This window comes from Manis pentadactyla, chromosome 9 (assembly GCF_030020395.1).
Source record: "Manis pentadactyla isolate mManPen7 chromosome 9, mManPen7.hap1, whole genome shotgun sequence".
Classification (NCBI taxonomy): Eukaryota; Metazoa; Chordata; class Mammalia; order Pholidota; family Manidae; genus Manis; species Manis pentadactyla.
In genome coordinates this window covers 87,369,845-87,384,503 of record NC_080027.1, presented here as the reverse complement: position 1 = coordinate 87,384,503, position 14,659 = coordinate 87,369,845, and the positions used below count along the sequence as shown (strand labels likewise).

The following is a 14,659-nucleotide window of genomic DNA, read 5'->3' as shown; positions in this document are numbered from 1 at the left end:
AAGAGACAGAAAATCTGAACAGACCAATTACCAGCAATGAAGTTGAATTGGTAATCAAAAATTACCTAAGAACAAAATATCCATACCAGATGGCTTCACTGCTGAATTTTATCAAACATTTACAGAAGACCTAATACACATCCTCCTCAAAGTTTTCCAAAAAGTGGAAGAGGAGGGAATACTTCCAAACTCATTCTATGAAGCCAGCATCACTCTAATACCAAAACCAGGCACATACCACACACACACACACACACACACACACACACACACACAAATTACAGACCAATATCCCTGAAGAATATAGATGCAAAAATCCTCAACAAAATATTAGCAAACCGAATTCAAAAATACATAAAAAGAATCATCCATCACAAACAAGTGGGATTTATCCCAGGGATGCATGGATGGTATAATATTCATAAATCAACCAATATTATAAACTACACTAACAAAAAGAAGGATAAACCACAGGATCATCTCAATAGATGCTGAGAAAGCATTTGACAAAATTCAACATCCATTCACAATAAAAACTCTCAACAAAATGGGTGTAGAGGGTATGTACCTCAACATAAAGGCCGTATATGACAAACCAACAGCTAACATCATACTTAATCACAAAAAGCTGCAAGCCTTTCCTCTAAGATCAGGAACAAGACAAGTATGTCACTCTCACCACTTTTATTCAGTATAGTTCTGGAGATCCTAGTCACAGTAATCAGAAAAGATAAAGAAAAAAGGCATCAAATTGGTAAGGAAGAAGTTAAACTGTCACTATTTGCAGATGACATGACACTATACAAAGAAAACCCTTAAAGACTCCACCAAAAAAATATTGGATCTAATAAGTGGATTCAGCAAAGTTGTGAGATACAAAATTAATATACAGAAATCTGTTGTGTTCCTATTAATAACAATAAAATAGCAGAAAGAGAAATCAGGAAAAGAATTCCATTCACAATTGCATCAAAAAGAACAAAATACCTAGGGGGTGGGGATTAAAGATGGCAGTATGAGAGGTGAGACAGAAATCTCCTCCAAAAACTACATATAATAAGAAAATACAGAAAATACATCAAATCCTGAAAGAGCAACAGGAAAGAAGGCTGGGGCAGACGGTCTACACCAGGGAAACGAGCAGACCTCAAGGAAAAGGGTAACATACCAAAACCATGATCCAGAGGGATCCAAGCCCTTCCCCCACCCCAGCTTAATGGTCCAAGGAAGAGAAACGGAATGGTTAGGGGATGGAGGCCTAGGACTGAACTCCCAGCCCTGGAGATATGCTTGGGGAGCACAAACCTGCATTACATGGTGCTCTGGAGATTAGTGGGGTTAGAAAGTTTACACAGGCAGAATACTTGGAGAGACTGAGATTCCAGCTGCTTGTGGAAAACAGGGATCCATATTGGCTGCTCTGAAACTAAAGAAAGGCAGCAAGTCTGAGAGATTTCTTAACAGTGAGAGAGCTGCTAAAGGGGCAAGGATTGCACAGAGCTTGCTCCCCAGGAGAAAGGACAGGTGGACAAAATTGTCTAGGCTCACTCTGTCCAGCAGGTTGGGAACTTTCAGGAGCTTCAGGTGCTCCATCCCCCTGGCTGTCTACACACTTCAGAGGCCCCAAACTATGATACACATCATGATGAGCCTTCCTGCTGGCTAGCAATGGCTCACAAACCAGCTGCCCCCTCCAGCCACATGGCAGCCCCCACTAAGGCAGCTACAGTGCAAAGCATAGAGGCTTCTCCCTGCATGCTTAGGCCACTGGCCCTGGCAGTGGAGACAGGCTCTGCAGCCAGGAAGCAGGAAGGACCCCCTTCCTCCCAACAGGCACAAGTGTCACACCCTTGTGGCCCCCACAATCACTCCAGGGGGTGAGCAGCTCCAGATAGTAGAGCTTCTGGGCACTAGATGTTGCCACCTACAAATATGAAACATCAAAGGAACCGGATTCAAACCCAAATCCCACAAACACCAGAAATAGGGCCAAGTGAAACTGAACTTATCAATCTTCCTGAAAGACAGTTCAAAATAAAAATCATAAACATGCTCATGGAGCTACAGAAAAATATTCAAGACATAAGGGATGAATTCAGGAATGAGATACAAACATTCAATAATACAATATCTGAGATGAAACATACAATGGAGGGATTTAAAAGCAGACTAGATGAAGTAGAAGAGACAGTAAATAAAACAGAAATTAGAGAACAGGAATACAAAGAAGATGAGGCACAGAGAGAAAAAAGGATCTCTAGGAATGAAAGAATATTGAGAGAACTGTGTGACCAATCCAAAGGGAACAATATTCACATTACAGGTACACCAGAATAAGAAGAGAGAGAAAACAGGATAGAAAACGTCTTTGAGGGGGTAATTGCTGAAAACTTCCTCAATCTGGGGAATGAGATAGTCTCTCAGGCCATGGAGGTGCACAGATCTCCCAACACAAGGGACCCAAGGAAGACAACACCAAGGCATATAATAATTAAAATGGCAAAGATAAAGGATTAATACAGAATATTAAAAGCAGCCAGAGAGAAAAAAAGATCTCATACAAAGGAAAACCCATTAGGCTATGATCAGACCTCTCAACGGAAACCTTTCGATGCAGAAGGGAGTGGCATGATATATTTAATGCAATGAAGCAGAAGAGCATCGAATCAAGAATACTCTACCTAGAAGATTATAATTTAAATTTGAAGGAAGGATTAAACAATTTCCAGATAAGCAAAACCTGAGGGAATTTACCTCCCACAAACCACCACTACACTGCATTTTGGAGGGACTCTAATAGATTGAAGTATTCCTAAGGCTAAATAGCTTTAACCAGAAGAAATGAAACCATAGTAAAGAATGCAGACCAATTAATTTGTAAACAGATGAAAAATCAAATCAACCACCCCCAAAGTCAGTCAACGGAAAGACAAAGAGTACAGAATATGATACCTAATATATAAAGAATGGAGGAGGAAGAAAACGGAGGAAAAAAATCCTTTAGATTGTTTGTAATAGCATACTAAGTGAGTTTAATTAGACTGTTAGATAGTAAGGAAGTTACCTTTGAACCTTTGGTAATCATGAATCTAAACCATGCAATAGCAATAAGCACACAGCTATCAATAATCACCCTAAAACTAAATGGTCTAAATGCACCAATTAAAAGTATAGAGTCAGTTAATGGATAAAAAAACAAGACCCATGTATATGCTGCCTAGAAGAGACTCACTTCAAACCCAAAGATATATACAGACTAAAAGTGAAGGGATGGAAAATATTTCACACAACTAAAGGGAGAAAAAAAGCAGGAGTCTCAATACTTCTATCAGACAGAATAGACTTCAAAACAAAGAAAGTAACAAGAGACAAAGAAGGATATTACATAATAATAAAGGGCTTCAGTCCAACAAGAGGATATAAACATTCTAAATATCTAATGCACCCAACACAGGAGCACCTACATATATGAAGCAAATACTAACAGAATTAAAGGGGGAAATAGAATGCAATGCATTCATTTTAGGAGACTTCAACACACCACTCACTCCAAAGGACAAATCAACCAGACAGAAAATAAGCAAGTAGCAGAGACATTGAACAATGTATTAGACCAGAAGGACCTAATGGATATCTACAGAACACTCCATCCAAAAGCAACAGGATACAAATTCTTCTCGAGTGCACATGGAACATTTTCAAAAATAGACTGTATACTAGGCTACAAAAAGAGCCTCAGTAAATTTAAAAAGATTGCAATTGTACAACCCACCTTCTCAGACCACAAAGGTATGAAACAAGAAATAAATTATGAAAGAAAACAAAAAAGCCCACAAATATGTGGGGGCTTAACAACATGCTCCTAAATAATCAATGGATCAGTGACCAAATAAAAACAGAGATCAAGCAATATATGGAGACAAATGACAACAATAATTCAACACTGCAAAATCTGTGGGACACAGCAAAAGTTGTGCTAAGAGGTAAATATATTGCAATACAGGCCTAACTCAGGAAAAAAGAACAATCCCATATGAACAGTCTAAACCTCCAATTAATGCAACTAGGAACAGAAGAACAAATGAGACCTAAAATCAGTAGAAGGAGGGACATAATAAATATTAGAGAATAAATAAATAAAATTGAGATGAATAAAACCACAGAAAGAATCAATGAAAGCAGGAGCTGGTTCTGTGAAAAATAAACAAAATACATGAGACCCTAGCCAGACTTCTTAAAAAAAAAAAAGAGAGACTCTACTCATATGCACAAAATCAGAAATAAGAAAGGAAAAAATCACAATGGACACCACAGAAGTACAAAGAATTAATAGAGAATACTATGAAAAATTATATGGTAACAAACTGGATAACCAGAAGAAACAGACAACTTTCTAAAAAATACAGCCTTCCAAGACTGACACAGGAAGAAACAGAAAATCTAAACAGACCAATTACCAGCAATGAAATTGAATTGGTAATCAAAAAACTACCTAAGACCAAAACCCCTGGAGCAGATGGTTTCACTGCTGAATTTTATCAAACATTTAGAGAAGACCTAATACCCATCCTCTTTAAAATTTTCCAAAAAGTAGGAAATGAGGGAATACTTTCACAGTCATTCTATGAGGCCAGCATCACTCTAATACCAAAATCAGACAAAGATACAACAAAAAAAAGAAAATTACAGACCAATATCCTTGATGAACATAGATGCAAAAATACTCAACAAAATATTAGCAAACCAAATTTTAAAATACAGCAAAAAAAATCATCCATCAGGATAAAGTTGGATTTTTTTCCAGGGATGCAAGGATGGTACCATATTTGAAAATCCATCAACATCATACACCACATCAACAAAAAGAAGGACAAAAACTACATGATCATTTCCATAGATGTTGAAAAAGCATTTGACAAAATTCAACATCCATTCATGATAAAAACTCTCAACAAAATGGGTATAGAGGGCAAGTACCTCAACATAATAAAGGCCATATATGACAAACCGACATCCAACTTCATACTGAACAGTGAGAATCTGAAAGTTTTCCTTTAAGATTGGGAACAAGACAAGGATGCCCACTCTCCTCACTTTTATTCAACATAGTTCTGGAGGTCCTAGCCACAGTAATCAGACAACACAAGGAAATAAAAGGCACCCAGATTGGTAAGGAAGAAGTTAAACTGTCACTGTTTGCTGGTCACATGATACTGTACATAAAAATCCCTAGAGAATCCACTCCAAAACTACTAGAGCTAATATCTGAATTCAGCAAAGTTGCAGGATACAAAATTAATACACAGGAATCTGTTGCATTCCTATATACTAACAATGAACTAGCAGAAAGAGAAATCAGGAAAACAAATTCATTCACAACTGCATTAAAAAGAATAAAATACCTAGGAATAAACCTAACCAAGGAGGTGAAAGACCTATGCCCTGAAAACTAAAAGACACTCATGAGAGAAATTAAAGAAGATACCAATAAATGTAAATACACCCCAGGCTCATGGATAGGAAGAACTAATGTCAAAATGGCCAGCCTACCTAAAGTAATGTACAGATTCAATGCAATCCCTACCAAAATACCAAAAGCATTCTTCAATGAACTTGAGCAAATAGCTGTAAAAGTCAGATCACCAACAGGCACATGAAAAGATGCTCCACATGGCTAATTATCAGGGAAATGCAATTTAAAACCACAATAAGATATCACCTCACACCAGTGAGGGTGGCCAACATCAAAAAGAGTAGGAACAACAAATATTGGTGAGGATGCGGAGACAGGGGAATCCTCCTACACTCCTGGTGGGAATGTAAACCAGCTCAACCATTGTGGAAAGCAAAATGGATGTCACTCAAAAAACTAAAAATAGAAATACCATTTGAGCCAGGAATTCCACTCCTAGGAATTTACCCTAAGAATGCAGGATCTCAGTTTCAAAATAACATAGGCACCCCTATGTTTATTGCAGCGCTATTATACTAGCCAAGACATGGAAGCAGCCTACATGTCCATCAGTAGATGAATGGATAAAGAAGATGTGGTGGAATATTCAGCCATAAGAAGAAAACAAATCTTACCATTTGCAACAACATGGTTGGAGCTAGAGGGTATTATGCTCAGTGAAATGAGCCAGGCAGACAAAGACAAATATGAAATGATTTCACTCATCTGTGGAGCATAAGAACAAAAGAAAAACTGAAGGAACAAAACAGCAGAAGACTCACAGAACCCAAATATGGACTAACAGGTGCCAAAGGGAAAGGAACTGGGGAGGGTGGGTGAGAAGGGAGAGAGAGGGGTAATAAGGGGCATTATGATTAGCACACATAGTGCAGGGGGTTTGCATGGGGAAGGCAGTATAGAACATAGAAGACAAGTAGTGACTCTATAGCATCTTATTATGCTGATACACAGTGACTGTAATGGGTTATGTGGAGGGGACTTGGTCATGGGGGGAATCTAGAAATCACAATGTTGCTCATGTGAATGTATATTAATGACACCAAAAAAATTTTTTTTGTCAAAATGGGCATCCTGCCTAAAGCAATCCACAGATTCAATGCAATCCCTATCAAAATATCAACAGCATTCTTCAATGAATTAGAGAAAATAGTTCTAAAATTCATATGGAACCACAAAAGACTCTGGATAGCCAAAGCAATCTTGAGAAGGAAGAATAAACCTGGGGGGATTACACTCCCCAACCTTAAGTTGTACTACAAAGCTACAGTAATCAAGACAATTTGGTACTACTGGCATGAGAACAGACCCATAGATCAATGGAACAGAAGAGAGAGCCCAGATACATACCCAAGCATATATGGTCAATTAATATACGATAAAGGAGCCATGGATATACAATGGGAAATGACAGCCTCTTCAACAATTGGTGCTGGCAAAACTGGACATTGTCTAAATTTCATTCCAGAGAATGAAACTGGATTATTGTCTAAACCCATACACAAAAGTACACTCCAAATGGATCAAAGACCTGAATGTAAGTCATGAAACCATTAAACTCTTAGAGGAAAACGTAGGCAAAAATCTCTTGAATAAAAACATGAGCAACTTTTTCCTGAAAGCATTTCCTTGGGCAAGGGAAACAAAAGCAAAAATGAACAAATGGGACTGCATCAAATTAAAAACCTTCTGTACAGCAAAGAACACCATCTGTAGAACAAAAAGGCATCGTACAGTATGGGATGTGTGTAATTGACATATCTCACAAAGGGTTAACATCCAAAATATATAAAGAACTCACATGCCTCAACACCCAAAAATCAAATAACCTTATTAAAAAATGGACTGAGTATATGAACAACACATCTCCAAAGAAGAAGTTCAGATGCCCATCAGGCACATGAAAAAATCCTCCATATTGCTAATTTTCCTGGAAATGCAAATTAAACCACAAGATAACACCTCACACCAGTTCCAGAGTAGGAAGAACAAATGCTGGTGAGGAAGTGGAGAATGCTCCTACACTGCTGGTGGGAATGTAAATTAGTTCAACCATTGTGGAAAGCAATATAGAGATTCCTCAAAAAACTCAAAATAGAAACACCATTTGACCCAGGAATTCCACTCCTAGGAATTTACCCTAAGAATGTAAGAAACCAGTTTCAAAAAGACATATGTATCCCTATGCTTACTACAGCACTATTCACAATAGACAAGATATGGAAGCAACTTAAGTGTTCATCAGTAGAAGAACGGATAAAGAAGAGTTGGTACATATACAAAATGGAGTACTATTCAGCCATAGGAAGAAAACAAATCCTACCATTTGGAACAACATAGATGGAGCTAGAGGGTATTATGCTCAGTGCAATAAGCCATGTGGAGAAAGACAAGTACCAAATGATTTCCCTTATTTGTGGAGTGTAACAATGAAGCAAAACTGAAGGAACAAAATAGCAGCAGACTCACAGACTCCAAGAAGGGACTGGCAGTTACCAAAGTGTGGGGTGGAGGAGGAGTGTGGGGAGAGAGGGAGAAGGGGATTGAGGGGTATTATGATTAGTACACATGGTGTGTGTTGGGTCATGGCGAAAACAGTGTAGTACAGAGAAGACAAGTAGTGACTCTGTGGCATCTTACTACACTGATGGACAGTGACTGCAATGGGGTATGGGGGGGGGACTTGATAATATGGGTGAATGTAGTAATCACAAAATTTTTCATGTGAAACCTTCATAAGAGTGCATATCAATGATACCTTAATAAAAAAAGAAAGAATCAAATACCTAGGAATAAACCTAACCAAGGACGTGAAAGACCTGTAGTCTTAAAAGTGTAACACACTGATGAGAAAAATTAAACAAGATGCAAATAAATGGAAATCTATCTCATGGTCATGGATAGGAATAATTAATATTCTCAAAATGGCACACCACCAAAAGCAATTTGCAAATGCCATGCAGTCCACATCAAAATACCACCAGAATTTTTCAGTAAACTTAGAGCAAATAATCCTAAAATTCATATGCAACCACCACAGTCCCTAAATAGCCAAAGTAATCCTGACAAAGAAGAACAAACCTCAGGGTTTGTTCCCTGACTTCAAGCTATTACTACAAGCTAGTATCAAAAGTAGCTTTGGTACTAAGTATCAGAACAATATGGAACTGGCAGAAGAACAGACCCATTTATCAATGCAACAGAATAGAGAAGCAGATATAAACGCACACATAAATGGTCAATAAATAAAGGAGCCACGATATACAATGGGGAAATAACAGCCTCTTCAACAACTGATATTGGCAAAACTGGACAGCTTACATGCCAGAGAATGAAACTGGATTACTGTCTAACTGCATATATGAACATAAACTCAAAATGGATCAAAGACCTAAATATAAGACATGAAGCCATAAAACTCTTAGAAGAAAACAGTCAAAAATCTCTTGAACATAAGTATGAGAAATTTTTTCCTGAACACATCTCCTCAGGCTAGGGAAACAAAATAAAAAACTGAAAAAGTGGGACTACATCAAACTAAAAACTTCTGTACAGCAAAGGACACCATCAGTAGAACAAAAAGGCAACCTACAGTATGGGAGGATTTATTCATAAATGATTTATCTGATAGGGGGTTAATATCCACGGTATATAAAGAACCCATACTCCCCAACACCTGGAAAACAAATAACCTGATTAAAAAATTGGTGGAGCCATAAAGGAAAATTGCAGGCCAATATCCCTGATGAGCATAGATGCAAAAATACTCAACAAAATATTAGGAAACCGAATTCAAAAATACATCAAGAGGATCATAAACCATGACCAAGTGGGATTCATCTCAGGGATGCAAGAATGGTACAACATTCGAAAATCCATCAACGTCATCCACCATATCAACAAAAAGGAGAAAAACAACATGATCATCTCCATAGACGCTGAAAAAGCATTCAACAAAATTCAACATCCATTCATGATAAAAGTTCTTGACAAAATGGGTATAGAGAGCAAGTACTGCAACATAATAAAGGCCATATATGATAAACCCACAGCCAACATCATACTTAACAGTGAGAAAGTGAAAGCTTTTCCTCTAAGATCGGGAACAAGACAGGGAACAGGAACAAACCACTGTTATTCAACATAGTACTGGAGGTCCTAGCCATGGCAATGAAACAAAGAAATACAAGAAATCCAGATTGGTAAAGAAGAAGTTAAACTGTTACTATTTGCAGATGACATGATATTGCACATAAAAACTCTAAAGACTCCACTCCAAAACCCCTAGAACTAATATCAGAATTCAGCAAAGTTGCAGGATACAAAATTAATACACAGAAATCTGAAGCTTTCCTATACACTAATGATGAACTAGCAGAAAGAGAAATCAGGAAAACAATTCCATTCACAATTGCATCAAAAAGAATAAAATACCTAGGAATAAACCTAACCAAAAAGGTGAAAGACCTATGCCTGAAAACTACAAGACACTCTTAAGAGAAATTAAAGAGGACACTAACAAATGGAAACTCATCCCATGCTTTTGGCTAGGAAGAATTAATATTGTCAAAATGGCCATCCTGCCCAAAGCAATCTACAGATTCAATTCAATCTCTATCAAATTACCAACAGCATTCTTCAACGAACTGCAACAAATAGTTTTAAAATTCACATGGAAACACCAAAGATGCTGAATAGCCAAAGCAATCCTGAGAAGGAAGAATAAAGTGGGAGGGATCTCGCTCCCCAACTTCAAGCTCTACTACAAAGCCACAGTAATCAAGGCAATTTTGTACTGGCACAAGAACAGACCCACAGATGAGTCGAACAGAATAGAGACTCCAGACATTAACCCAAACATATATGGTGAATTAATATACAATAAATGAGCCATGGACATACAATGGGGAAATGATAGCCTCTTCAACAGCTGGTGTTGGCAAACCTGGACAGCTACATGTAAGAGAATGAAACTGGATCACTGTCTAACCCCATACACAAAAGCAAGTTCAAAATGGATAAAAGACCTGAGTATAAGTCATTAAACCATAAAACTCTTAGAAAAAAACATAGGCAAAAATCCCTTGCACATAAACATGAGCAACTTCTTCATGAACATATCTCCCCAGGCAAGGAAAACAAAAGCAAAAATGAACAAGTGGAACTACATCAAGCTGAAAAGCTTCTGTACAGTAAGGGACACCATCAATAGAACAAAAAGGTAACCTAAGTATGGAAGAATATATTCATAAATGACAGATCCAATAAAGAGTTGACATCCAAAAAATAGAAAGAGCTCAGGCACCTCAACAAAGAAAAAGCAAATAACCCAATTAAAAAATGGGCAGAGGAGCTGAACAGACAGTTCTCCAAAGAAGAAATTCAGGTGGCCAACAGACACATGAGAAGATGCCCCACATCGCTAGTCATCAGAGAAATGCAAATTAAAACCACAATGAGATATTACCTTACACCAGTAAGGATAGCCACCATCCTAAAGACAAACAACAACAAATGTTGGTGAGGTTGTGGAGAACGGGGAACCCTCCTACACTGCTGGTGGGAATGTAAATTAGTTCAACCATTGTGGAAAGCAGTGTGGAGGTTCCTCAAAAAGCTCAAAATAGAAATACCATTTGACCCAGGAATTCCACCTCTAGGAATTTACCCTAAGAATGCAGGAGCCCAGTCTGAAAAAGTTATATGCACCCCTATGTTTATCGCAGCACTATTTACAATAGCTGAGAAATGGAAGCAACCTAAGGGTCCATCAGTAGATGAATGGATAAAGAAGAGGTGGTACATATACACAATGGAATATTATTCAGCCATAAGAAGAAAACAAATCCTACCATTTACAACAAAATGGATGGAGCTAGAGGGTATTATGCTCAGTGAAATAAGCCAGGCGAGGAAATACAAGTGCCAAATGATTTCACTCATTTGTGGAGTATAAGAACAAAGAAAAAACTGAAGGAACAAAACAGTAGCAGACTTACAGAACCCAAGAATGGACTAACAGTTACCAAAGGGAAAGGAACTGGGGATGATGGGTGGTAAGGGAGGGATAAGGGGGTGGGGTAAAGAAAGGGGGCATTACAATTAGCATGTGTGTCGGCGGGGGCACGGGGAGGGCCGTGCAACACAGAGAAGACATGTAGTGATTTTACAGCATCTTACTGCGCTGATGGACAGTGACTGTAATGGGGTTTGTGGGTTGAGGACTTGGTGAAAAGGGGAGTCTAGTAAACATAATGTCCCTCATGTAATTGTAGATTAATGATACCAAAAAAAAAATTGGTGGAGGACCTGAACAGACATTTTTCTAAAGAAAAATACAAATGACCAACAGTCACACGAAAAGATCCTCCACATCGCTAATCTTCGGGGAAATGCAAATGAAAGCCGCAATGAGATATCACCTCACACCAGTCAGAATGGCAACTATCTAAAAGACAAGAAGTAAGTGGTGCTGGAGAGGATGTGGAACAAAGGGAACCTTCCTGCACTGTTGGTGGGAATGTGTATTGGTGCAGTCACTGTGGAAAACAGTATGGAGGTTCCTCAAAACACTAAAACTAAATACAGAAAACCATTCATGGGGTGTGGCGTGGGGAGGGCAGTATAGCACAGAGCAGACAAGTAGTGATTCTATAGCATCTTATGACATTGATGGACAGTGACTGTAATGGGGTATGTGGGGGGTACTTGATAATGTAGAGAATCTAGTAACCACAATGTTTCTCATGTAATTGTTTATTAATGATACCAAAATGAGATAAAAATATAAAGTTAACTCAGTCTACAAAAATGAAAAAAAAAACCATTCAACCCAGTAATTCCATTTCTAGGAATTTGTCTTTAGAAAACAAAATCCCTGGTTCAAAAGGATATATGCACCTCTTTGTTTATTGCCACATTATTTACAATAGCCAAGATATGGAACCAACCTAAGTGTCCATCAATAGGTGAATGGATAATGATTTGGTACATGTTCACATGGAATATTATTCAGCCATAAAAAGAAAAGAAATCCTGTCATTTGCAACAACGTGGATGGAGCTAGAGGGCATTATGCTCAGTGAAATAGCCAGGTGGAGAAAGACAAACACCGTATTATTTCACTTAGTTATGGAATATAAAAACAAAACAAAACAAAATGAACAAAATAGCAGTAGACTCATAGACACTGAAAAGTTGACTGGTGGTTTTACCATGGGGTAAGTTGGGGTAGGTGGGTGAGGAGAGTGACAGGGGATAAAGGAGCACAAAAATTCTCCATTATAATATAGGTCGGTCATAGAGATGGTAGTACAGCATGGAGAATATAGTCAATAGTTCTGTAACATCTTCCTGTGTTGACAGTAACTGCACAAGTGGGGATGAGGATTTAATAATATGGGTAACTGCTGAACTATTATGTTGTATGCTTGAAACTAATAAATATTGTATATCAATACTTTAATTTAAAAATTATACACATATGATGGAATATTATTCAGCATTAAAAAGAAAGGAAAGTCTGACACATGCCACAACATACATGAATTTGGAAGATATTATGTTAAATGAAATAAGTCATTCACAAACATATAAATATTATATGAATCTACTAATAGGAGGTCATTTGAGTTCAGTTCATAGAGACAGAAAGTACAATAGTAGTCGCCAATGGCAGGGGAAGAGGAGAATAGGGATATATTGTTTAACAGGTATGGAGTTTCAGTTTGGGAAGCTGAAAAAGTTCTGGAGATGGAAAGTAGTGATAGTTTCAGAATATTGTGAGTATACTTAATGCTAAGGAACTGTATGCTTACTTGGAAATATATTACTGGTCTTCTCATTCACTTTACATGCCAAACCCAATCACCAAATCCTATGGATTCTATCTCTAGAACTGTCTCTTTCATCTCCATGGATACTGTCTTAGTTGTGGATCTTGCTCTTTCCTCAACTACAGGTAGTTTCCTAAGCTTTCTGCCTCCAGTCTCACCCTGTGTGCCATTTCTACACTGCCTTTAGAATGACCTTTCCAGAATGTAGATATCATCACACTTCTCTTCTGCCTAAAATTCTTCAAATAGAACCTACAGAATAAAATCCAACTTCTTTTCTATGGCAAGAAATGGTCTTTCAGGACTTCATTCTTTATTCCTTCACAGGCTTATATTCCTTAGCCTCCTTCACAAATTAGCCATTCTAATCTTCTCAGTTTCTTAAATACTCCAGGTTATTTTATGCTTCTACACCATAGCTCATGCTCTACCTGGAATGTCCTCTTCTCCTTTATCCATGTGGCTAACTCCTCCTCTTCTTTCCCAACTTAGATTGAATGGCTAGTTCTAAGGAAAACCTTCTCTAATCTCCCTTCTCTGACTATAGGATTCCTATCTTACCCCCATCTCCACCCTGACTTAAGAGTTTCCTCCTTTGTATTCATCACTTCTTGAATTTACTGCATGGTATTTTAATATCTACTGAGAGCCAATGCTCTGGAGCCAGACTGCTTGGGTATGAATCTGGCTTCAGCATCTACTGTGTGACCTTGCCAAGTTATTTATTTCCTCTGATCCTCAGATTCACTGGTTGTAAAATAGGGATTATAGTATCTATCACAGAGAGCTACTGTGAAGAGTAAATTAATTACTGCATGTAAGGTGCTCAGAACTGTGTTTGGCTTTTAGTATCATTAGTGATGGTGTTGGTGGTAATAATGGTGGTGGTATCTCTGACACAAGAGAGATAGCTTATTAAATGGAAGGTGTTCCTAGAACCTTGAATAGCATTTACACAAACTGTATTATAAGAATAAAAGGAAGACAGAAGTTTGGAATGAAGAAAGGAAGGCAAGAAAATAATTTGGGAAGACTTACCACCATTTTTGCCCACAGTTCGGAAGCATCTCCAGAAGGCCTTTAAGAATGATGCCCTGTTGTGAGGAGTAGCTTGGATGAAGTTGAATTCCCGAAAGAGAACATGAGTTCCCTGACATACACTGTTGAAACTGCAATGAAAAAATCAAGAGATCATCATTAAATAGATAGTTATGTAAGGCTGGAATCAGAATAAAGACTAGATAGAACCACTGCCAAAAAGAAGGGAAATTCATTTTTTCTCCAACAAAAATCTGATTTATAGATTAGAACCAAGTCCTTTTGTGAGGAAGTCTCTTTACACAATCATATCCTT

At 37.9% G+C, this 14,659-nt stretch overlaps 1 protein-coding gene across 3 annotated transcripts in view; it reads right to left on the bottom strand.

Annotated features, from left to right (window-relative positions):
• The window catches only part of CSTPP1 (centriolar satellite-associated tubulin polyglutamylase complex regulator 1), a 309,647-nt gene that overhangs the window by 143,984 nt on the left and 151,004 nt on the right, over positions 1 to 14,659 (bottom strand). For all 3 annotated transcript variants that reach the window (XM_057507641.1, XM_057507639.1, XM_057507640.1), the window contains exon 3: positions 14,344 to 14,474. In XM_057507641.1, the coding sequence (XP_057363624.1) occupies positions 14,344 to 14,474 (131 nt within the window). The remainder of the gene's footprint in view (positions 1 to 14,343; positions 14,475 to 14,659) is intronic.